At 38.4% G+C, this 24,549-nt stretch overlaps 1 protein-coding gene across 1 annotated transcript in view; it reads right to left on the bottom strand.

Annotated features, from left to right (window-relative positions):
* Window positions 1–17,403: 17,403 nt before the first annotated feature.
* The window catches only part of prkx.L (protein kinase X-linked L homeolog), a 72,776-nt gene continuing 65,630 nt past the window's right edge, over window positions 17,404–24,549 (bottom strand). Inside the window, exons 6-9 of the mRNA XM_018246161.2 lie at window positions 23,525–23,582; window positions 21,700–21,777; window positions 21,439–21,569; window positions 17,404–19,658 (exon numbers count right to left, since the gene is read on the bottom strand). Coding sequence (XP_018101650.1) covers window positions 21,444–21,569; window positions 21,700–21,777; window positions 23,525–23,582 — 262 coding nt within the window. The 3' untranslated portion in view covers window positions 17,404–19,658; window positions 21,439–21,443. The remainder of the gene's footprint in view (window positions 19,659–21,438; window positions 21,570–21,699; window positions 21,778–23,524; window positions 23,583–24,549) is intronic.

Here is a 24,549-nt window from a genome sequence, read left to right as displayed (position 1 = left end):
AGCATTGACTTGCATATTAATGTAACAATTAAAGGTAATGGTACATGGACATTTTGCCTGGTGCTACCATCCAACCGAAGACTCCATCCCCCATATTTAATAAAAGGCACTACGTTTTCCCAGTAGCATCCAATAAGATGTTTGCTTTTAGACAGATGAGCAGTACATGCTGCCTGCAGATTGGTTGCTATGAGTTACTGCACCTGGACAAACTTAGTGCCTTTTATTACTCTTTAACTGTCACCACTCCTTACCCCACAGCTCATAGTACAAATTGATCCAGGGACTAGTCCGATTGGCATCTTGGAGTCAGGAAGGACTTTTTCCCCCTTTGAGGCAAATTGTAGAGGCTTCAGATGTTTTTTTTGCCTTCTTCTGGATCAATTGGCAGTTAGGCAGGTTGTATAAAGACCTAAAACAATGAACTTGATGGATGTGTGTGTGTTTTTTTTAACCCAAAACCCAGGGGAGTGATGGATTCCTGTCTGGGTGTGCTCTTCTGCCTATAACAGCCACCTTTGGCTTTGGGCCTGGCCCTCATCTACTCGGGTGCTGCCAGGACTTACTGCATGAGAATCTAGTACTCCCACAGGGGCAAACTTCGAACAAGGGTGCCAAATGTATACTCTGGGAAGGACCCGGTTAGGAAGGAGCTGGACATAGTCAGATAGGCCAGACCAGAGCCAGATAACAGGAGCAGAATTGTGAGGCAAACTCAAGGTTAGGAACAGGCCCGGATTTCATGGGTGGACACCCCTAGGACTTGCAGGCCTAGTGCCCGGCTGCACTACCTCCCCCCACACGAGGAGCATGGAGGAGGAGCCAGAGTACTGGGGAGCTGTGCTCATAAGAAACTGTCCGGAGCGGCATGCCGCCCCTAATAATTTGCCGCCCTAGGCCTGAGTCTTTCTGGCCTCGCCGCAAATCCGGGCCTGGTCAGGAACCAGGCCGGGTTCAGAACCAGGAAGTCACACAGGGGACAGGAACTAGTGGCAGGAGTCATAAAAACAGCAATCAGAGCACAGAGCACCTACGACTAAACACACTTGACTTTAATGGGCAGTGAGTCAGGGAGGGGCAGGGGGTTTTATAGCCAGACTAACGTCTTACATTGATCACCTGTGTGCAGAGTAACAACAGGTGCAACAAGTTATGACTAATTGCAACTACAAGGATAGCAATAGCAGTGAACCAGGACCTTAGCTGCCTTCTCATATAGAGTATGAGACAATACAGACAGCATGAAAACACCAGGTCACTGGTTCAACTGCAGGTAGGGTGTTAAGCAAACCTATTGTTGTTACTGTGTAGGTCCATGAAAGATGGGTGTTTTGTCTGCAAAACTATAACCAAGCAAGTAAGTTGTGGGTGAAACTTAGTCCCTTCATAAAATGTATAATAAAGCAATAGAATTCTTAACGAATCAGATGCAATTTGAGCATAGGACTGGCCAGATATGGGATGACTTTGATGTAGTTGGCCAGCTTAAATATATTGCAATATATGGACAAACAAACAATCCCTGTTTTGTTTAAAGGGTAAGGCATTTTTTAGTAGCTTAAAGGAAAACTATACCCCCCAAACAATGTAGGTCTCTATTAAAAGATACTGAGTAAAACAGCTTATGTGTAAAACCCTGCTTCATGTAAATGAACCATTATCATAATAATATACTTTTTTAGTAGTATGTGCCATTGGGTAATCATAAATAGAAAATTGCCATTTTAAAAAATAAGGGCCGCCCCCTGAGATTGTACGATTCACTGTGCACACATACAAACCACATGTAAGGTCACATGAGCCAATTAACAGACAGAGTTCTGCCTTTTGCTTCCTCACTTCTTCCTGTTACAGTTAGGGTTGTAGTATTTCTGGTCAGGTGATCTCTGAGGCAGCAGATAGAGTCACGAAATGTTGGTTCAAGGCAAGAGATGTAAAAGGGCAATATTTATGTAAATATATATTCCAGTTTGGTAAGATTCTTTAATATGTCATTCAATTTGATATAAACTATCTGTTGCTTAAGTTTTCATTTTGGGGGTATAGTTTTCCTTTAAGGCACAAAATGTTTCAATGTCCTCAATATATTGATAATGGGTTGAGTGCAGAGGACTCTTGTATTTGTCTATGTGAATTTTGTGGTCACAGCCTCATTGCTACTCCACTTAATGTTTTTAAAAATTAATTTCCCTTATGTGTTCCTTCCTATACCATAAAAATTTCAAGGAGTACTGCATGGGTTGGCAATGTATAGCTAGGGTCGCTCCACCAATGAGGCGAGTTGAGGCACTTGCCTCAGGCGGCAGCACCCCCCTGGTTGCCGCTCCCGGTAGCTAAGAGCTAAGGGCCGCAATTGCTCTCTCTGCATTGACGTGGACTGCCAACAACCTCTCCAGTGAGACGTGGACCACCCTGACCCCCTCCAGCGCTGAAGAGGTGACTGCCGTGGGGAGGGGTGGGGGCAGGAAAGGAAGGTCCCTCAGGTGGCAAAATGACCAGGATGGCCCCTGTGTATAGGCAGGGGTGCTCGGCCAAAGAGGCAGCCTGGGGAGCTTGCCTCAGGCAGCAGCACCAGTTACATTTCCAGGGGCAGCAAAAAGCTGCTCCTGTACTTTTAAGAGCCGAATTTCTGGGTTTTAAAACCGGAAATTCGGCTTTTCTAGTGCGGGAGAGCACAGTTGAGCTCTCCGCACTAGTGTTCCTGTTCACATGGTAACATCCTATTCTGTCAGGCTTGCTTCCCTTTTTTCTCCTTTTGTGTTTTCTAACAAGGTTTGTCAGATCAGGAATTCTAACATAAAATAAGATGCTGGAAAGTGTGTGTATGTGTGGGGGGTTGTAATTAATGTGGTGTTGAGAGAAAGAGGAACCAGAGACAGGGGCTGAAAGTAAACCAGGACAAGCAAAAATAACTAACTTGTTCTGCCTTATTTTCTTGAAATGTTTTATAAATTAGGACAGATTTCAAACACAGTCATTATGAGAAAATTCAAGAAACCCTAATTGCTACCTATAATGAGAAGGGTTGCTAACAAGCTGTAGCATCTGATAATGACCATGCAATCAAAAGCAGGACGCAAGCAAAATAGTGATATCTGATGGAAAGGCCATAAACATGGAGCGAGGGTTTAATAGCAACTCCTTCACTCATAGTTGCCCCATGACCTAATGACATTATAACCATATGTTTATTTTTCTGTATCATCGAACTGTTCTGGTATCAGTTCAGGCTCAGATTTTTTTTTCCCATTCTCATCTCCCCTTCTCCTGACCCAGGACTATCTACTGCCACATCATCATTGCTTCAAGGTGCTTTGCTCCTCGCTAGGTTTTCATATGAAATCAGACTCAAAAGCAATCTGGCTTAATTATTTAGGAACATTTAAAAGTGCTTCTTGATGAATAAACAAGGGTTTCTTTCATATGGTGAATATAATGTACTTACTGTATATCTGCATATGGAACGTATTTAAAAAACAAGTCAAAATATGTTATGTAATGTGTGAGTAGCAGAAACAGAGAAATCCTTGCACATATTAAAGGGGTTGTGCAGCTTTGAGTTAACTTTTAGTATAATGTAGAGAGCGATATTCTGAGACAATTTACAATTAGTTTTCATTTTTTATTATTTGTGGTTTTTGAGTTATTTAGCTTTTTATTCAGCAGCTCTCCAGTTTGCAAATTCTGCAATGTGGTTGCTGGGGTCCAAAGTATCCTCTTGAATAAGAGACTGGAATATGAATAGGAGAGGCCTGAATAGAAAGATGAGTAATAAAAAGTAGCAATAACAATAAATGTGCAGCCTTACAGAGCATTTGTTTTTTGGATGGGGGTCAGTGACCCCCATTTGAAAGCTGGAAAGAGTCAGAAGAAGCAGGCAAATAATTAAAACAACTAGGGATGCACCGAATCCAGGATTCGGTTCGGGATTCGGCCAGGATTCGGCCTTTTTCAGCAGGATTCGGATTCGGCCGAATCCTTCTGCCTGGCCGAACCGAATCCGAATCCTAATTTGCAAATGCACATTAGGGGCAGGGAGGGAAATCGCGTGACTTTTTGTAACAAAACAAGGAAGTAAAAAATGTTTTCCCCTTCCCACCCCTAAGGGTTTGGATTCGGTTCGGTATTCGGCCGAATCTTTCGCGAAGGATTCGGGGGTTTGGCCGAATCCAAAATAGTGGATTCGGTGCATCCCTAAAAACAACTATAAACAAAGAAATAATGAAGACCAACTGAAAACTTGCTTAGAACTGACCACGCCATAACATACTAAAAGTTAACTAACTTCTTCTAAAACCAAAAGTTAACTTCTTCTGGAAAGAGTCAGAAGAAGAAGGCAAGTAATTAAAAAAATTTTGAACAAAGAAATAACGAAGACCAACTGAAAATTTGCTTAGAACTGCCCATTTCATAACATACTAAAAGTTAACTACCCCTTTAGAAATAAAAACTATTACAGTCTGCTCTGTAGACATCCTTCAATACCTCTAAAAGGAATTTACTCAGTGGCAAATATGCATTTAATACATGTTGAGCTGATAAGGCAGGTGAATTTTCATGCATCTATAATTACGTTTTTCCGGAACTTCTATAGAAAACTAGAGAGTGCTGTGGGACAGCATAATGGATGCGTTTACATCCCCTTTAAATCAGAGACGTTTTGCATCTTTAGTGCCTTAAGCCACTTGGATTTGTGTATTAAATGCGTCATGACTAGAGATAAACTGAAGAAACTCTGTTATCTAAAGTCAACTTAAAGGACCAGTAACATCGAAAAAAAAATGTAAAAAAATTCTTTAATATACAATGAAAAAAAAACACCAAGACAAATTAAACTTTAAAATAGCAAAGCATTTATTAGGAAATAACTTACAGAATCTCCACTTCCACTCCTCTTCAGAAAAAGGCGACAGGGCGACCACTTGATTTCTTCCCCCTGGCTATTCTACTGACAACATGTGAAGGAGCGTGGGCTGGGAAGAGCAACAAGGGAGCGCACTGAAGAGCATGGGGGGCTGCTGTCTGCACTCACGGCTCCCCTTTGGGTCATCTTGCACTTGCACCAGTTGTCCTGTTACTGCTTCATGGCCTGAAGTTCGGGCGACTTCGGAAAACGAAGCGCCGCGTGTGTTATAGCGCAGGCGACTTTTCATTATAGCAGATGGGAAGACACGCAAAGGCAGCTCTGGGAGATTGTCGCCCAGAAGAAGAGGCGATTAGTCGCCAGGCAACATCTCCCCGATTCTGCTCGTGTGAACTCACCCTACAAATCTCACTAAGACATCAGAGAAGCGATGCACAGAAAACTAGGGCAAGGCACTGCCATTCAATTAATTCCTAAAGTATGTCAGTCTGAAGCAAAGTGCTAGAAACATCTTATACAGAAAAGGAAACAATATTAGTGGCAACACTGCAGGGTCGCCTGTCTGGTAGAAGATTGTTCGTGGATATAGTGGCAGTTCTGATTATTTAACTAAGGAGAACTGTAATTAGCATGTCGAGTAAACCCCATTACTAGTGACACAGAAGAGTATTCGAGCAAGAAAAATATAATTATTCCATGGGTAGGGACAATTATAATCATTTAACCAATGAGAATGGTAATTAGAATGCATAAAAAGAAGCCATTTCTTTCCTTTCTCTAGACTGATAGGTCCTATATAAACTTGAACTTGATGGACACTGAATACGTTGATTCTAGTGACACAAAATCAGTTAATACTTTCCTTATGTAGATATTCTAAAACGTTCTTGATTATGGAAGTCATATGTATCCAATCCAATGAATCCTTAATGATGTTGACGCACTTCATTACATCTGCTGCCCCACTGTGCAAAACTCTTCTTTTTTTTTTTGACTCCTTTTACACTTTATGAATTGAATTCCGGAGTTTTTTGAGATCAGTGTGAGTCCCTGTCTCGCTGTAACTCCATAACAAAACTTTATGAATTCCCGGAAAAGAGGCCAAGCTCTTCCCATGTTCCTGGAACACCTACAGATTTATGCCCCTGGATATTCACCTCTGTGCCATTTGTGGAAGAATGTGCGCTACTTTCCAATACACTTTTGATTAACCTCTTGCACCGCTGAAACCAAAAAGTGATGTCTTGTTTTATTGTTCCAACTAGAAAACAAAAAGTGTAGGATGAGTTTTTTTTATAGGTAATTCTAAACCAACTGCCTGAAATCTGTTTTGTTTTATACATAGCAGACTGAGACATCCATACATAGTTTAAAGGGATCAAAATAAACCCTCCATAAAATTGTCTCACGGCATCCCCTAGTTGTTTTCTAAAGAAGATGCCAAAACAATATAACTACAGATGCAAGAGAATAATGTCGGCCATCTTGCTTTTAACCCCCCACACAGAGGTTATGATTGTGAATTATAGATTTACAGTATACTATTACATTGTAATCAAACATCAGGACGAAAGGTTATTTACTAAAACTTGAATTAATATCCGTTTTTAGGAAAACAAAGTGGACCAAACTCCCTTCCACGAACTGAACTCATTTATTAATATTCTTTTTGAAAAAGTCAGATCAACAAAAAGTTGCGTCAAAATCGAGTATTGAAAGATCTATTATCCGGTAACCCCAAGTCCCGAGCATTCTGGATGCTTTAAGGGGGGTATTTAAAGGGGTTAGTTCACCTTTAAGTTAATTTTCAGTATGTTATAGAATGGCTAATTCTAAGCAACTTTTCAATTTTTCTTTTTTTATCGTTTTTCAGTAATTTGTCTTCTTCTCCTGGCTCTTTTCAGCTTTCAAATGGGGGTCAGCGACCCCCATGAAAAAAAATGTTCTCTAAGGCTACAAATGTATTGTTATTGTTACTTTTGATTACTCATCTTTCTATTCAGACCCTCCCCTATTCATAGACCAGTCTCTTACTCAAATCAATGCATGGTTACTAAGGTGATTTGGACCCTAGCAACCAGATTGCTGAAACTACAAACAGGACAGATGCTGAATAAAAAGCTAAATAACTCAAAAACCACAAATAATAAAAAATGAAAATCAATTGCAAATTGTCCCAAAATATTCCTCTCTACATCCTGCTAGAACTTAACGTAAAGGTGAGCAACCCCTTTAATAAATAAAACTTGAATTTATCTATTTTATTTAAACAAAGTTGACCTAAATCCCATTTAACGAATTTTACTCATTTACCAAGAAATCAGCTCGAAAATGATGATGTGGGAAAAAGCCATGACAAAATCGTGCGACAAGCCGAATTGTACAAATTGACGCATTAATCAAAAATTCAAAAGATGTTTTTGCCCGAAAACCCCGACTTTATCGGATTATCAGTACAGATCACAATGTCAAGAAACATCTTCAGGGACATCTACATGCCATTGACTTCTACATGACCTCGACAGGTTTTAGATGTTGCATTTTTGGATTCAGATTCTTATTAGTTTGGGGTATAATAAATCTCTAAAAATTTGGATTTTTTTCCTCTAAAAATTCTAGTTTTCCCCTTTTTTTCCCCCCAGAAAAATTAGAGGCTTCATAAACAGGCCCCTAAGTTCACTAAAAAAATTATTTAAACATTGAATTAGCCCAATAGGATTGTTTTGTTTCCAATAAGGATCTTAGTGCAATGTAAGGTATCATTTTTACAGAGAAAAAGGAAATAATTAAAAAAAAAATATTTGATTAAAATAGAGTCTATGGGGCAAAGTGACTAACGTTAGTGAAAATTCACCAGCGTAACTTCACTTCGGTACTTCACCAATTTACTAACGGGCGATTGTGTAACTACGCTAGAGAAGGAGATAGACTCTAGCGCTAATTCACACTCTTACACCAGGCAAAGTTTCGCTCTGGCGAAAGAGATGCAAATGCACGAACATGCGGATTTTACTGAACGTTACCTGTTCTGCCAGACTTGCCTTCGCCAGCTCAGAGCAGGCGAAGTGCAATGGAATGTATAGGGCTTCTTCAATTTTTAGTCCCAAAAAACGCTGGCGTCTTTTAGTTTTTTCAGGGTGATAGACTGCAAAAGTCAGTAATTTCTTTTTGGGGTACCCGGGCTCCCCTGTACATTTCCTACCATATGGCACATAAACTATACACTGGGCTCATGTATAGGGCAATATAACAACTTTATTTCATTTTATTAAGGTTTCCCGGGCTTGTGTAGTGTAATGTATTTGCTGCAACATATATGTTCATTCAATTTTAACTTCTCGTATGCAAATTAGCCAACGCTAGCGCAACTTCGCTTCGCTTGCCATAGTAACACTATCGCAACTTCACCAGAGTTCAGCGCCCTGGACGCAACTTCGGATTTTAGTGAATTAGCGTTGTCCTGGCGAATCTACACCTGGCTAAGTGTTGCGATGTGAGTGAAGCCGTCGCTGGCGAATTTACGGAGGTTAGTGAATTTGCCCCTATGGGAGATGGCCTTTCTGTAATTCAGAGTTTTCTGGATAATGGATCTCATACCTGTATTATACTTGTGTGGTCCCAGGGTAAGTGCAGTTGGTAACACGCAGCTTTAGATAAAGCCTTACAGAGCAACAGGATGACCTTGGCTGCATTGTTCTCTTTTATATTTTGAGCAGCAACTTGGATCTTTCTTTAAATAACATAATAGCTAATTGCATTTATCTGTTATAATAAAACAATGTGCATTTAGAAAGTATTGCATCACATCTTTTGAGCATAACTTTTGAGCATAAAATGAAGATGACAAATCGAGCTTTATGCACAGCCCATTTAGACATGAGGATAAACCAACGGTACAAGGTGTATAGGCATAACAACGTTCTATTTACAGAGAAACCTTTGAAAAGATCTCTATTCCTTCCCAGACATACAGTTTTACAGGCACAGTGAGTGAAACTAATGAAATAGTAGATGACTTTGCAAGCCAAGTAAACTTTTAAGGCCCTACTGAGTGAAGACTCTCTGGCACACGACCTAGGTGGGATCCAAAACATTTGTGTTTTCACGTTGGCTTATGGGGTTCTGCTAATGATCGGAGACCGCCGTGCAAAAATGATATTTTGACTCATAGACCCATGCTTGAGTGGAAACTGGAGTCCTCACAATGGCTTAGTGCTGTGACATGTCTAAGTATTGTATATTTTTGCTCTTCACTTATCTTAACATTGCATTCCTCTCCCTGAGTTTGTGTATTCTGTATGGAGAACTTGGAAGCAAAATGCTCCTCCCAACGCAAAGACATTGCTTGATACTAATCTCCACTGTACAAAACCCAAGTAAATGTTTCATTACACATAAACAGCCAATCTTGAACCCCAAGTCTGCAACTGGGTTCAGGACAACATGGGGAGTGTAAAGAACAAAGTTCAGCATCAATTTCGCGTTACAAGGAGGTAAGAAAAATCCAAGAGGTCAAATCAAAATCTGTGAAACGTTAATCCTGCATAATTACTATTCCTCACATCAATTTTCTTAGGAAAGATTCTTAGGAAAGAAAAAGGGGGGAAAACACAGAACAGAAAAAAAAAATAATCTGTGGGAGAAATCTTTTTGGTTGAGATTATAGGACCAGTAACATCAATTTTTTTTTTTAAAAAAAAATTTAGTATACATTGAAACAAAAAAAAAACCAAGACAAATTGTACTTCTGCTCCTCTTCAGAAAAGGCGTCAGCAGTGTTGGACTGGGACACCAAGGGCCCACCCAAAAAGCATAGACCAGGGGCCCACCAAGAAAATTTAGACCAGGGGTCCACTCTTAGTACTATTATTCTTCCTCTTCTCGCTCAACCTCTATGCTCCTAGTCTCTTTAGTTATACATACTATAATCTATTATTCCATCTATTTAGCCTCTTTGTTCTCATAGAAATAGGGAATGTCCATGAAATAAGTCAAATGTTTAGCAGCATTAGGGCCCACTCGGACTTTTCCTGGTAACCATGTGGGCCAGTCCGACACTGGGCGTCAGGGCGACGATCCATCATGCAGCACTTGATTTCTCCTCCCTGGCTATCTCCTATAAGGAAGGCAGGGAGGAGAAATCGAGCACCGCACAATGGATTGCAATCGCCTTGTCTGAAGAGGAGCGCAAGGGGAGTTTCGGTAAGTTATTTCTTAATAAAGACATTGCGATTTTAACGTTTAATTTGTCGTGGTGTTTTTTTTTTCAATGTCTACTAGCACATTTTTATATAAACAATTTTGATGTTACTGGTCCTTTAAGCTGAGGGACAGTTCTCAACTGTGAAACATTAAAAAATGCCTCCCACAGACGCCTGCACCAGGAGGGAACTCCCGAAGCAGGCAGGCATGCTTAGTGGCACGCATGTGCATAAACAGTTCGTCTCCTGGCACGCTAGTTATTCACGTGTGTGATGTCACAGGAGGGAAAGCTCTGCCGCTTTTTTCAGCGGTGCAACATTGCCGCCCACACCAAAAGGCAGCCTAGCGCTTGGGGGGGGGGTGAAAGCAAGTTAAAATAAAAACAATAACAATAAAAAACTGTTTTCCCCAACAGAGTAGGGTGACAGTTGCCCTTTAACAAATAATAGTCAACGACCAGTGTGAAAAGGGGAAGAGGCAAAAAGAAAATTGAAATGATCATAGCACAAAAACATATAAATAATGATAAATTATTTAAAAAAGTTAACATTTTCCTACTAACTAGAATAAGGTAAAACTTATTTTTGGCGAGTTTCAGACCAAGTTATATAAAATTAGCCCTTTACTATTATATAACTAAAATACACTTATATTTAGTAGTGGGCTGGCACAAACCGGACTTCAATACTTGCAGTTAAAAAGTATTTTATTTAACAAAAACATTCTCAAAAATGTGGCCTTATGCGTTTCATGCCTGTGGGCACATAAGCTGGCCATAGATGTAAAGATCTTTAAAAGATCTTTTCGTTATCGTGAGACCACGATTATCTCGAAACGATCGTTTAAATGTCCGATTTGTCCATCAATTAAAAAGAGCATTTCAAGCATTATTGTCAGGAAAACTGAGGGGAGCTGTCTGCTTGGCCCTGCAGACATAGATAGATTGCACTGGGACCGATGAAATTTTTTTAACCTGGCTGACAGATGTCGGGCGAAAAATCGTAAGATGCGCGATTGTTCGATTCCCACTAAACTCACAATAATTTGACAGATTGGTCGGATTGCACTGAGATCGATCGTTCACCAACAAAAGATCTTTGCGTTTATGGGGACCTTTACTCATTTCCCCCACAAAGCACAAAATGCGTAAGGCTACATTTTTTTGTTAAAGGGATACTGTCATGGGAAAAAACATTTTTTTCACAATGAATCAGTTAATAGTGCTGCTCCAGCAGAATTCTGCACTACATTTTGTAAATCCCTTTAAATAAAATACTTTTTAACTGCATCAAGTTTTGGAGTGAAGTCCGGTTTGTGCTTGTCTGCTACTAAATATAAGTGTGTCTATTGCCTCCCCAAACTGAAGGTCTAGGGCTTGAGCCCCCCATCATTATTGGTAAGTTAACCTTGTTATCTACTACAATCAACACTGGATGCCTGTTTGAAAATTGCTTATAGTGTATTGTGTTGTTTCTAGTTTACTGTGTATGTACATACAAAGTCTATACTGTACTCACTCCAATACGGTCTCTGTAGTCAAAGCAGAATCCTGCAATTATATTCAAGTAGATTGAAGTTGGAGATCCCTGTTTGTGCACGGTATGCAGTCCAACAAGTAACACATCTAAACGTAAACATCAACGATTCTAATTTATTAGTTGCATCTGCATTTAAATAAACACAAGCTGATTTTTAACATGAAATGTAAGCTTACTTTATAATGTAAATGTAACACACAGCAATACTACTTGTCTTTGGTTCTAGAAAAAGCATAGAAATACATTTGCTGCCATCTGCTGGCTACAAGTGATTTTGCAGACAACGTCCACCATTTGTCTTTTCAACAATTTTAGCCAGTATCACACAATTAATATATTTTAGCAGGGGGAAAAAACAGATTAAAAAACATGCCATATTCTCCACCAACTTTCTTAAGACTGCAGATAAACAGCCAAACACAACCATAGAATGAACGTGCCGATATTCTAAGCTTGATAATGTTAGTCTTATTTTCACTATTCATAGTATACTTGCCCTTTAAATTAAATTATTATTTGAGAATGTAGGATTCTGTACAAGAATTCCTGTTTATGGACAGGGGGGAAGTGGGTTTATGAGGTCAGTTGTTTTATAGTTGTAAATGTCCTGCCAGGGTTAAAAGGACAGTAAACTACTAAACCTATAAATATTGGAAATTACTTCCTGGTTATTAACTCAAGATGAGTCCTTTGCAGAACCCTTTAGGCATAATAAATGCTGTTATGTTACCTACAGCTTTTCTGTATTTACATTCCCTGTCATGCATTTGCCTCATTGCTGGCTAAATGTTTCTGGTTTCTCTCTTGCGGCACCGACTGTTGGAGCCATTGCACAAGTCTGACCTCATATAATAATAACGATATGCTGCATATATTCAGCTTATTAAAATATCCCTATCAAGTATTTTAGGGCAAAATAATCTGGGCAACAAATAAAATATAATATTCTAAAATCTAGTATCTGGCCATTTTAACAATGTATTTTTTTGCATTTTGCAAAACTCTGAAGCATATTTTTTTTTTTTCTGTGTTAAAGGATTTCCACCAGATTTGGGTACATTTGTAGTGGTTTTTGCTTCCATTCAGCCACAAGAGCATTAGAGAGGTTGGGCACAAATTTTGGGGATCTGGCCTGACTCACAATCAGTGTTTCAATTCATCGGTCAGGTATTAAAGGGGTTGTTCAACTTTAAAATTAACTTCTTGTATGATGTAGAGAGTGATATTCTGAGACAATTTGCAATTGGTTTTCATTTTTTATTATTTAGGGTTTTTTGTTTGTTTAGCTTTTTATTCAGCAGCTCTCTAGTTTGCAATTTCAGGAATCTGGTTGCTATTGTCCAAATGACCCTAGCAACCATGCATTGGTTTGAATAAGAGACTGGAACATGTACAGGAAAGGGCCTGAATAGAAAGATAAATAATAATAGGTAGTAATAACAATACATTTGTGGTCTTACAGAGTATTTATTTTTCAGGTTATGGTCAGTGCCCCCCATTTGAAAGAAGGCAAATAAAGGCAATTGCCTTTATGATAAGATTATTTGCTTTACAAACCAGAAACCCTGCATTAGAGACAAGAGACGCAAAGTTTACCCCATTTGTTTGCAGTCTCCAAAACCTTTTGCAACATATTTACTTGTTCATGATTTTTCTGTGCCTTCTTATGGCAGTCAATACCTGTAATGTTAATTGCGTGTTCTGAACCGGACTAATTCTACAGCACACAATGAAAAAGTTACCCGACCAGAGTTGGGGAGACAATCTAGTTTCACATCACTTCCATTTTTTGCTTTCTTTAAAAAGCCTATAAAAAAGCTAATGATCAGCTAAACTGGGTTATGCCACTGGAGGGCAAGCATGTGAAAATAGGGTCGGACCATCGCATGTAGTGTTTGTTTTGCGAACGGGAACAGAAAAGAAGCGCAGGGTGCTGATCTGGGCCGGCAGGGCCTCAAGTGACGGGGGCCCACCAGGTTTTTTCCCGGTGTCCCGCTGGCCCAGTCCGACCCTGTGTGAATATTCCTATTTATACCATGGACCAAGTATTCTTCAGTTAATGTGGTAAAAAAAATGCTGATGTTTTAATTCCAATGCTTTTCTGCCATTTTATTGATTTTGGTTCAAGGAATGTGTGGTTCTTGTTCTAATTCCAGTTCCTTTGTAATTGGTTTTCATTTTTTTATTATTTGTGGCTTTTGAGTTATTTAGCTTTTTTTTCAGCAGCTCTCCAGATTGCAATTTCAGCTACCTGGTTGCTAGGGTCCAAATTACCCTAGTAACCATGCATTGATTTAAACAAGAGACTGGAATATGAATAGGAGAGGGCCTGAATAGAAAGACGAGTAATAGAAAGTAGAGTTCCAATATATTTGTAGCCTTTCAGAGCATTTGTAATTTAAAGGGGAGGTAAAGTCTAAAATAGAATAAGGCTAGAAATGCTGTATTTTGTATACTAAACATAAACATGAACTTACTGCACCACAAGCCTAATCAAACAAATAATTTAGGCTTTCAAAGTTGGCTACAGGGGGTCACCATCTTGTAACTTTGTTAAACATCTTTGTAAGACTAAGACTGTGCACATGGTCAACGTGGTCTGAGTTGCTTAGGGATCATTATAAATTATCAAGACAGCACAAGTCAAATAATATCTGCCAGAAGCAGATACAGCAAGACTGATTAATACTCAGAATAGACAGACTGCACTGGGTCCTGTGTTGTCATTCATCTAATGTGGATTTTATAGTTTTTGTATAGTTTAATACAAACTTTCTCCAACTCTGCAGAACCAATCCTCCAAATAGAATCCCAGTTTATATGTTTAAATCTGGCTCCATGATCTTTGTCCCTGCAGCTGGAGTTGGAAACTGTAAAGGGGATGTAAAGGCAAAAATAAAATCTAATACTAATCTCTACACAATCCCTGACAGGGAAACAAACAAAGCTGCTTGAGTTCTGCATGGCTGGTAAGTAAGGCGGGGGCTCCCCCTGCTGTTCATAAGTATGATTTTTTCCCTGCTCAGCAGTTAGTGACCGTCTGACAATTCCTATCCACAGCAGTAAACGAAGGGAGAATTTCACTGCGTACAGTCAGGTTTCTTATAAAATGGAACACATTTTTTAATTAAAGTATATTGGAGATAGGTTTCTTTTTCATTAAACAAAGTAGGGTTTTATTGTTTTGCCTTCACATGCACTTTAAATGGGGTCACTGAACCCCATATGAAAGCTGGAAAGAGTCAAAAGAAGACAATTAATTCAAAAACTTTAAAATATAAATCATGACTGCCAACCGAAAAGGTTCTTAGAATGGGCCATTCTATAACCTAACTAAAAGTTAACTTGAAAGTGAACCACCCCTTTCATATTGTTTCCTTCCAGTTCTGATCTTTGGCCAAACCTTTTCTGTCTGTCTCAGTTGGTACTGGCTCTGCAGTAGTGTTCTGCTCCTCACACTGATCTGCAGGTAAGTCTTACAGACTCCACTCGACTGTGCAGGATAGAGTTTGCTTCAGATCCATAATCTACTGGTCTCTCTCCCATGTGCTTGTTTCAAGTTTACAATTTCCATTGCATCAGAGAGGGTACAGAACCTGAATGCTGGAAATACCTTAAACATCAGTTTGCAAGGTACATGCTGAAACAGAAGAATATGTTAACAGAGAGCACTTTTGTTTATATGAAGCAAACAACACCACTAATAAGCTTACTTCAATTTCTATAACACTAAGGGGGTCATTCATTAACAATCACATTTTGAATTTTCCCACAAATCTCTAAAAATTGGGGGTTTTTTTCTATTTTTTTTTTTTTTAAAAGTCTATAAATTCGAGTGTAGAAACCACTAATACAAAACGTTGCCAGGTGAAAGTTGTCAAGTTCCTATAGAAGTCAATAGGAGTTGCGCAGATCTTTTTGGGCCACTCTAAGGGGCAAATTTACTTATGGTCGAATATCAAGGGTTAAATAACTCTCCATATTCGACAGCCGAATTAAAATCCTTTGACTTCGAAAATCGAAGTGGAAGGATTTACTGCAAAAAACCATTCGATCGAACGATTAAATCCTTCGAAACGTTCTATTCAAAGGATTTTAATCCATCGATCGAACTATTTTTTTTCGACCTAAAAATTGTTCCAAAGCCTATGGGGACCTTCCGCATAGGCTAACATTGACTTTGGTAGGTTTTAGGTGGCGAACTTCAACTATCGAATGGTCGAATAGTCGAACGATTTTTAGTTCGATTCAAAGTCGTAGTCGAAGGTCGAAATAGCCAAAATAAACATTCAAAATTCAAAAAAATTTTTATTCTATGCCTTCACTCGAGCTAAGTAAATGGGCCCCTAAATAAATCATTTTCATATTTTTCTTTCACTAGGAATTGTCTGAAAAATTTCAAATTTTTAGAGCTTTTCGAGGTATAGTTCAGTGTAATATTCCGTTCATCTTTTTTTAATTCGGATTTTATAATAAATCTCATGACATTCGTAGTTTGAGAGTTTAGTTGTAGTTGCAAAAAACACTTAAACAAGGGAAATAAGACTGTTGATAAATAGGTCCACACGTTTCTGTAAGCACATACTGTATTCTTTTATAAAGCTATCCTTAAATGTAAAGATCAGCTCATTTGGCAACATAGCACCGGGTATCTCCTGCATCAATAGGCGCAGCAACATCCAACTATATGGAAGAGCAAATAGTGCATGTACTGCATGCATGCATTTAAAGGAGTGGTTCACCTTCAAACAACTATTTGTTTTCAGACAGTTCACCAGAAAGATCGACTAATCGTTTTCCAATTACTTTCTATTTTCTGTGTGTCACAGTTTTTCTAATATTGAAGTGTAAAGTGTAATTTTTCACCTTCTAAATCTCCTCTGAGAGGGGGGGGGGGGTAGCCGACCCTGTAATCTTCTAAATAGATACATTTACTTGATACATTTCTTATCTTTGTCCCTGCTGAGCAGAATATCTGGATTTCATTACAGGCAGCTGTTAGAATTGATACAATAGTTGCTAATACTCCAGAGGTGCTGCTGAGAAATTTATCAACTAAATGTATCAATGAATTGTAAGTAAGATGTAACAATTCAGAACCTGCACCTGAATTACTGAGCTGCCAGACAAACACTAGAGACACGAACATTACACATTAAACTTAGATTTTGGAAAAACAGTAAACAATAAATAATGGAAAGAAATTAAAAGTCTTTATTTCTGGGGAACAATCTGAAAACAACTGAACTGGAAAATGTGTTTGGAAGGTGAACAAACCCTTTAGGGTAAGTCCACACTGGGCGTTTTGGGGAGATTTGGTCGCCTGGCGACTAATTTCCTCGTTTTTGCGGCGACCAATCTCCCCAAACGCCTTCCCTGACTCTGCGCCGGCTTAAAATGAAAAAAACACACGCGGCGGTTCGTTTTCCGAAGTCTCCCTAAGTTGCCTCACGAGGAAACTTCGGGAAGACTTCGGAAAACAAATCGCCGTGTGATTAGCACCAGCGTTTTTTTCATTTTAGCCGGAGCAGAGTCAGGGAAGGCGTTGCCCATTGCCATTGCAGACTTAAATGAGCCCTAATGTCTGTTGACACCTCAGAGCAAGGCTACTAAATAGCTCTGTGACTAGAAAATAGCTCTGCGATATCTGATTCCAAACACTTTTGGACCTACCCCTTAATTTACACTCTGATAACCTGTCCGACCAAGTTATACAATAAATAAGGTTACTCAGCATGCGCAATATTTTTCATGAACTTCTTCCATGTCGAAAGTGAAATATACATTTATGTACCACAATGAAGAAAAAAAAAAAACATTTCTTTATTCGCTCCCTGACAAAATATTGCAAACACATTATTTTCAAAAATAAAACTCAGGCTTTTTAAAGTACAAACATTTACATCTTGGTTTCAGTCTTAATATTTCCAATTATGTACATACTAAATTTGTGCTCTTTTCAACACATTCAAATATATATATGAGGTTTACATAAACACCAATGAAAAAAGGCTTACAGTGGAGCTGAAAAAAGACAAAATTGCCGCTGTGAACATTTTGGTATATTAAGTAAACACCGTCTGTTTATTTATCATCCCAGTAATATATATATTATTGAGGTTTCCCTGTGTAAGGAAATCAATTCACGGTCAACTCATGACTATTACATTATTATTTGTTCAGTACCAATTGTTAAATAATGTCTGAAAGGAAACCAGGTTGTTGGATACGTGCAAAGTAGTCTCACTACAAAGGGTTAAGAGCCCCATTTTAATAATTTTTCCCTTAAATGGAAAAAAAAAAATATTAAAACATTTAGTTAATGTTTTCTTTTTAAAATAAAAATTGAAGGCCGGCAATAGTACTAATAAAAAAATACAAGAAATATGGGGTCATGCCACTAAAACTTTAACTGTAAATAAAAATGAATAACTATATGGTTTTAAATGACTTGGAAGAAAATGCAAATCCCTGTGGACCCTTACATTTCGGTACCGTGCAAAGATGGCCGACTTTTCATTATCAAGTGGCAACTGGAAAGCAAGTATTTTCTACAACTAAGTCCCAGATATTTTTAGTCTTGATTAGGGATGCACCAAATCCACTATTTTAGGATTTGGGCGAATCCGATTCCTTTGTGAAAAATTCAGCCGAATACCGAACCCTAATTACATATGCAAATTAGGGAAACAAATTGTGTACGTCCGAGGATTTTTTGGATTCCGTTCACCAGGCACTTGGATTCGTCCGAATCCTGCTGATAAAAGTCGAATCTCGGCCGAATCTGGAACCGAATCCTGGATTTGGAGCATCCCTAGTTGATAAAAAGCAGTTTGAGAGGCTCTTCGCTTTTGGATGCACTGTTGTATCATGTGAAATATATATATATATATATATATATATATGCATGGGGGGGGGCATATTTTTAAAGTTGTGTAAAATATTTTGAGCCATAAAGTGGTGTCAATTAAGTGGTGAATTTATGAATTTATAAAGCTGAAGTCTTTTTCTTACCCCTGATTTTACACGTTCCTTTATGATGACTAAAATCCTCCATTACAAGGAGGTAATTGTGTATTTATAAGAGCAATTAATTTTAAGCAACTTTATAGCCAACCACTCTCTAGATCTGCCATAGTCCATTGACATTAAGGGAAACATTTAGCTTGTAATATTTTGCTTGTTATTGCTGAAAATCTGGTTTCAAATGTGTTAAAAAGTGGCTGTTTATGCCACTTTTACATAACATTTTCCCAATTTATACCAGAGTTTGCATTCAGCTACACATTCGCCCCAAATAATTACACACTTCATAAATATACATTGTTTTATGAGTTGTACCATGCAATTAAAGCAGCAATGTCTTTTTTTTGAACATTGTTTTTTTTTTTTTTACACAACTTTATTAATATGCACCAAAATATGCCCAGATCCTATCAATACACTTTGGAAATAGGGATGGCAATGGGTGGCTTATGAATTGGCAGAACATACATTAACATCAGAACATTATTAAAGGGAATTCTGTCAACTTATATTGGTTCTATATTTGACTATGACTGTCTCGTTTTTCTAATTAAATGCACAGTAAATCATTCAGAGCTACCATTCTCAAACCTACAAATGACACAAATAGCTTCAGAATTTCTGCAATTGAAATCTATCAACAAAGAAGTTTACCGTCCATGCCTATGATTTGTACAAATGCCATTTGATTCATAGGTACAAGCTGAGTTGATCACCTTTTATTGGCTATTCGTATTTGAATAGGTGCAATGGTCAAGTGGTTTAAACAACCCGAGTACTCCTGTACTATGGACCCAACGCACTGGAATGCCCCAAAACATCAGTGGTATGAAGTCAATTAGAAGTGCACATTTGGAGAAATATATGCTAATAAGCTAATGTGCACATCAATGGCTCTTCCCCTTTTGAACATGAAGCATTGTTAACAGAGGTATTTTCCATCTATTTTTCAGAGAACTCGTGTTGATCGTTCTTCATCGCCCTCTGTTAAAAGGTCTTCAACCGTTTCGCTTTCAGCTTTCTAAAAACTGTCAAATAAAAATATTTATGTTAACAATATGGTGAGTACAAGTATGAAACCTGATTTCAAAAATGCTTAGGACCTGGGGTTTTTCCAGATAACGGATCTTTCTGTAATTTGAATCTCCATACCTTAAGTCTACTAAAAAGTAATTTAAACATTAAATAAACCCAATAGAAATGTTTTGTCTGCAATAAGTATTAATTATATCTCATTTGGGATCAAGTACAAGGAACTGTTTTATAATTACAGAGAAAAAGAAATTACTTTTTAAAAATGTTAAGTACTTCATTAAAAATGTTAATTATTTTATTTCAGATGGCCTTTCCATAATTCAAATCTACCTGGATAATGGGTTTCCAGATAACCGATCCCATACCTGCACTTACAAATTTCCTTCAAAAGTACTAAAAAGCACCCTCCTGGTAAAAACAACAATAACATCCTCCTACATTTACATAAGCTAAGTTTCCCCTTTAGGTGCCATAAATGCACAGAAAATGAATGTATATACCTTGGTGCATTAATACAACTTCATGATATGCACTGTAGTCATCTATACTGTGAATAATGAATGAATAATGTTTATTCCTGGGTTTTAACTACAAAAAAAGAGAGAAAATCTCTTGCACACTTAAAGGAGAAAGAAACTCTGTAGAAAAAAAACCTGTATCCCCCACCCCACGTAGACCCCCCTCCCTCCTCCCCCAGGCTAACTGCCCCATGGGGAAATGAGCCATACTTTATACTTTACCCTCGTCGCAGATTCTGGCAGCGGACTTCACGGCATCGATCTTCCGGGTCCTCGGTAAGCTGACTGGGAGATCGGCAATCTCCGTCAATTTTGGCGCATGTACAGTTGTCGAAAAGCGGCAAATTGCTCCAAATCCGCACGCGCCGACATACTGATCTCCCAGTCAGCTTACTGAGGACCTGGAAGATGGATGTCGTCCACTACCAGAATCTTTAGATAATTGCCACCTTCTGTCCCATGGAACTCAGGGCAGGGGCCGGAGCCGTGACGTCAGTGGCGAAGCTATGACGTGACGATCGGCCTATCGTCAATCATAGGAAATTCTGCCAGGTTTTCTAAATTAGGAAAACAGGGGCAGGATTTCCTATGATTTCTGATCACCATGTTCTAGCTCCACAAAAAAAAACGGGCTGTCCGGGTCAAAACCGGACAGGTGGCAACCCTAGTAAGCCTGCAGCATCCCCTGAATCACTTAGAAATCCTGTTCCTTCTCTAACCCACTCTGGCCCCCACCCTCAGGAATTTACATTGGCTGTTGGCTTATGAGCATGCTCAGATTACTAAACACACACTAAACACACACTCCAGTCTAACAGCCAATTAAGAGATAGCATTGCTAGTTCCCATAGAAACTAGCTGCCTGATCCAATTTTTTCTCCTAATCACCTCCTCTGAGCTCAGCTCAACCATTACAGTGTTCAACCCCAGCAGTATGTTTGTTGTGCCTGTGTAAACCTGCATTCTGCATTGCATGAACTTTAAAGCAAAAATGTCCTGTTTGCAGATGTCAATGTTACTGGTGATGTGTCAGAGGGAAAATGGCCTCTGAGTGAAAGCTGCCATTTGTTTTAGGAAAATGTGATGGCACTGGCAAATGCAGTGGGTATATGCAGTACAAATGATGTGGCTTGGGTGGGGAAGATATGCCCAATTTATGGTAGGAAAATGTAGACTTTACCTATCCTTTAACAAATATTTACAAAGATTTCCGACACCGACTATTTTATTGGAAACAGGATAACTGAAGTTTTACCTTATTTAGAAACTACTAAACATTTCCAGGTCTTTTGGAGGTACAGGTGGTGCTTTGTTCCAGTCATCTTCAGGATAGGCTTCAAAATTGGATGTATCGCCTTCATGGGTTACTTTTGGTATTATTGGAGGCTAACAACAAGACAGAATGAAATATTATCTATTAATAAAAATCAACGCACACAAAAATAAAAGAACCTTCACAGGTCAGAGAAATGTAAAGAGACTGTTTATAGAAATAGAATGTATATAAAGTATTCACCTTCAATTTTCTTTGCGGTACAGTATCCCAGTCTATTGATCTAAACCATCGGTGCCTTTTGACATCATCTGCCCCATTCTGTTAATAGAAAATAAAAATGTAGGAAAAGCAGGGTCAATTGCATCCATATTTTAAACAATAAGCAACAAAGTACAGATATGAGATCTATTATGCATAATGCTGGAGACTTAAGGATTTTCAGATTCTTCCATATCAAGCACCCTGACTTTAGGCCAATAGAATCATTTAAATGTTGAAAATAACAACTATTATTATAAACAAGCATTTAAAATAGCAACACTCCAGTTTTGTATATCAGCAGATATCTGGTTGTTAGAGACTTATTTACAGTAGTTTTAGTAGGCAGTAGTTTTAATGAGATACTGGAATATGAATAGGGAGGGACTGAATAGGAAGATAAGTAATAAAAACGTTTTTTTGTTCTTTTTTTGCTGATGGGGGGTCAGTGATCCCACTATTTGAAAAATAAAACAATGAGAACCAATTACATAGTTATTAGGAATAGGACATTCTATAGCATACTATGCATGTAGCAGGTGTAAATGGTGTAAACAGAATAGATACTTGTGATTGGTGAATCTGACCTGTTTCGCTTCACCAAATATTTGCTAAACAGAGAAAATTAGGCGAAATGCATCGAAGTCTATGGGCGACAATTTTTTTATGACGCACAACAATATTTCTCATCCATTAGACAGTGGTCCCCAACCAGTAGCTTGTGAGCAACATGTTGCTCTCCATCCCCTTGGATGTTGCTCCCAGTGGCCTAAAAGCTGGTGCTTATTTTTGAATTCCAGGCTTGGAGGCAAGTTTTGGTTGTATATAAACCAGGTGCACTGCCAGACAGAACCTCAATGTAGGTTGACAATCCACATGGGGCTACCAAATGGCCAATCACAGCACTTATTTGGCACCCCAAGACATTTTTCATGCTAGTGTTGCTCCCCAAATCCTTTTTCTTCTGAATGTTGTTCATGGGTTCAAAAGGTTGGGGATCCCTGCATTAGAGTCTATGGACATTATTTTCACTACAAAACTTGGCAAAAAAAAATTCCAAAATCACTATAGATAATTCTAGATGATGAAATGCTTCTGTTCTGCATAAAAAAGTACTTTTAGATAAGTAGAACGAAGACCATTAGCAAACAGATCACAGAGAACAGTTCATTAGCATGAGCTTGTAGACCATCGTGTTTGTAACGTCATGTAGAGCCATTGCCATAGTCTGTTAAACCCACTTGCCTTTTATGAGAGCAGAAAAATATCAAAAATTAAAAGTGTTTAACAGGCATCAAAGCCTTAATTTTATCTAAGACAAAAAAAAAAAAAGGGATCACAGTGTGATGTCTCTGATGTTTGAATATGTCCACACATGGGTTCAAAGGTATGTTAGGTCACCACTTTATTCCTGTTAAACAATCCGGTTACTCATAAGGGCTAAATCTTTTTCTATAATTGGTTCTCAATATTTTTCTATGGTGCGTCCTAAGCATTAAAGGGCCCATTTACATTTTGTTTAGTTTTAAACATTAAGATACAAGAGCTCTTTGCATATGAGCACTGAAGACTAGAGCTGCTATATTCCTTCTCCCCCACTGAAAAATATGCCTTATCTGATGCAACCCTGTACAATGCAATACCTTGTACTATGTAGATATACATTAAAACACACACACATTTAACAAAAATTAAATAAAATTAAATAAAAAAATAATTTCTCTATCCAAATCGCTCCTTCGACTGGGAATGCAGATCATAAGTGTAAAGTCCCACACAAAGAAAGAGAAATGTTTTTTAAACAAACCTTCATGTTTCCGAGCCTTCTAGTTCGGTCAACAACAAGAAGTTTCTTTATGAGGTCTCTGCAAGTTGACAGATGGTGAAGTTAGTAAGCATGCAATAACTACAGGTCATTTTAATCAAACTGGCTGAATACTAGAACTATTACTGTATATTTCAGTGCATGCTATAGGTCGTGTTGCAAGGCCCAAGGTTGGAGGTCCTTGATGAAGACTTTACTTTTGTGTTCCTATAACTGCACAAATGCATGGTTGCTTTGCACACAGACACACACACACAGTAACAATGTTCTCCCCATGTCTGCGTGGGATTTCTCCAGTTTCTCTGTTTTCCTCCTACACTCCAAAAACTTACAGGCAGGTTAACTGACTTGAACTAAAATTACTCCTAGTTAATGTGATAGGGACCTTAGACTGTAATCTCCACTGGACTGATATGAATGATGTATAATCTCTGTAAAGCGCTGCAGAATATACAGCACAATATAAATAATAATAATAATAATAATGCACAGACACATTCAATTACAGGATTGCTGCTACATAGTTATGCTGCTGGGACTGTAAATCAGGGAAGCATCGGACTGGGCTCATTCATTGCTTATCCAAAAATCATTATTACAGGCTTTAAAGTGTCCTTTGGTTAATTCTAAACTTTCTGCATTCCCTTCAGCAAAAGGTGTTTATGCAGTTGCTATGTAAGAGTATGCTGAAAAAAGTAAATAGGGTTATAAAATGTACCAGTTTCTTGAAAACTAGTTTTTACAAGGCCGCTGGAAGCAATTTTCGTATGCTTCTTATATTACACTGCATGATAGCAGCTGAGCTGAATGAGCTGAGCCCAGAAAAGTAAAATTCTCAGCTAAACAAACAACACATATTAACATTCCAAAAAGAGCAATTACAATGAGGGAATTCGGAAAACACCTTGCCTTTCTATGGAAATTTAAGTACAGGTATGGGACCTGTTATTCAGAATGCTCGGGACCTGGGGTTTTCTGGAGAATGGATCTTTGTATAATTTGGATCC

The sequence above is a fragment of the Xenopus laevis genome, chromosome 2L (assembly GCF_017654675.1).
Source record: "Xenopus laevis strain J_2021 chromosome 2L, Xenopus_laevis_v10.1, whole genome shotgun sequence".
NCBI classification, from domain to species: Eukaryota; Metazoa; Chordata; class Amphibia; order Anura; family Pipidae; genus Xenopus; species Xenopus laevis.
The sequence above is the reverse complement of the archived record's forward strand: the minus strand, read 5'-3'. Positions and strand labels throughout refer to the sequence as shown.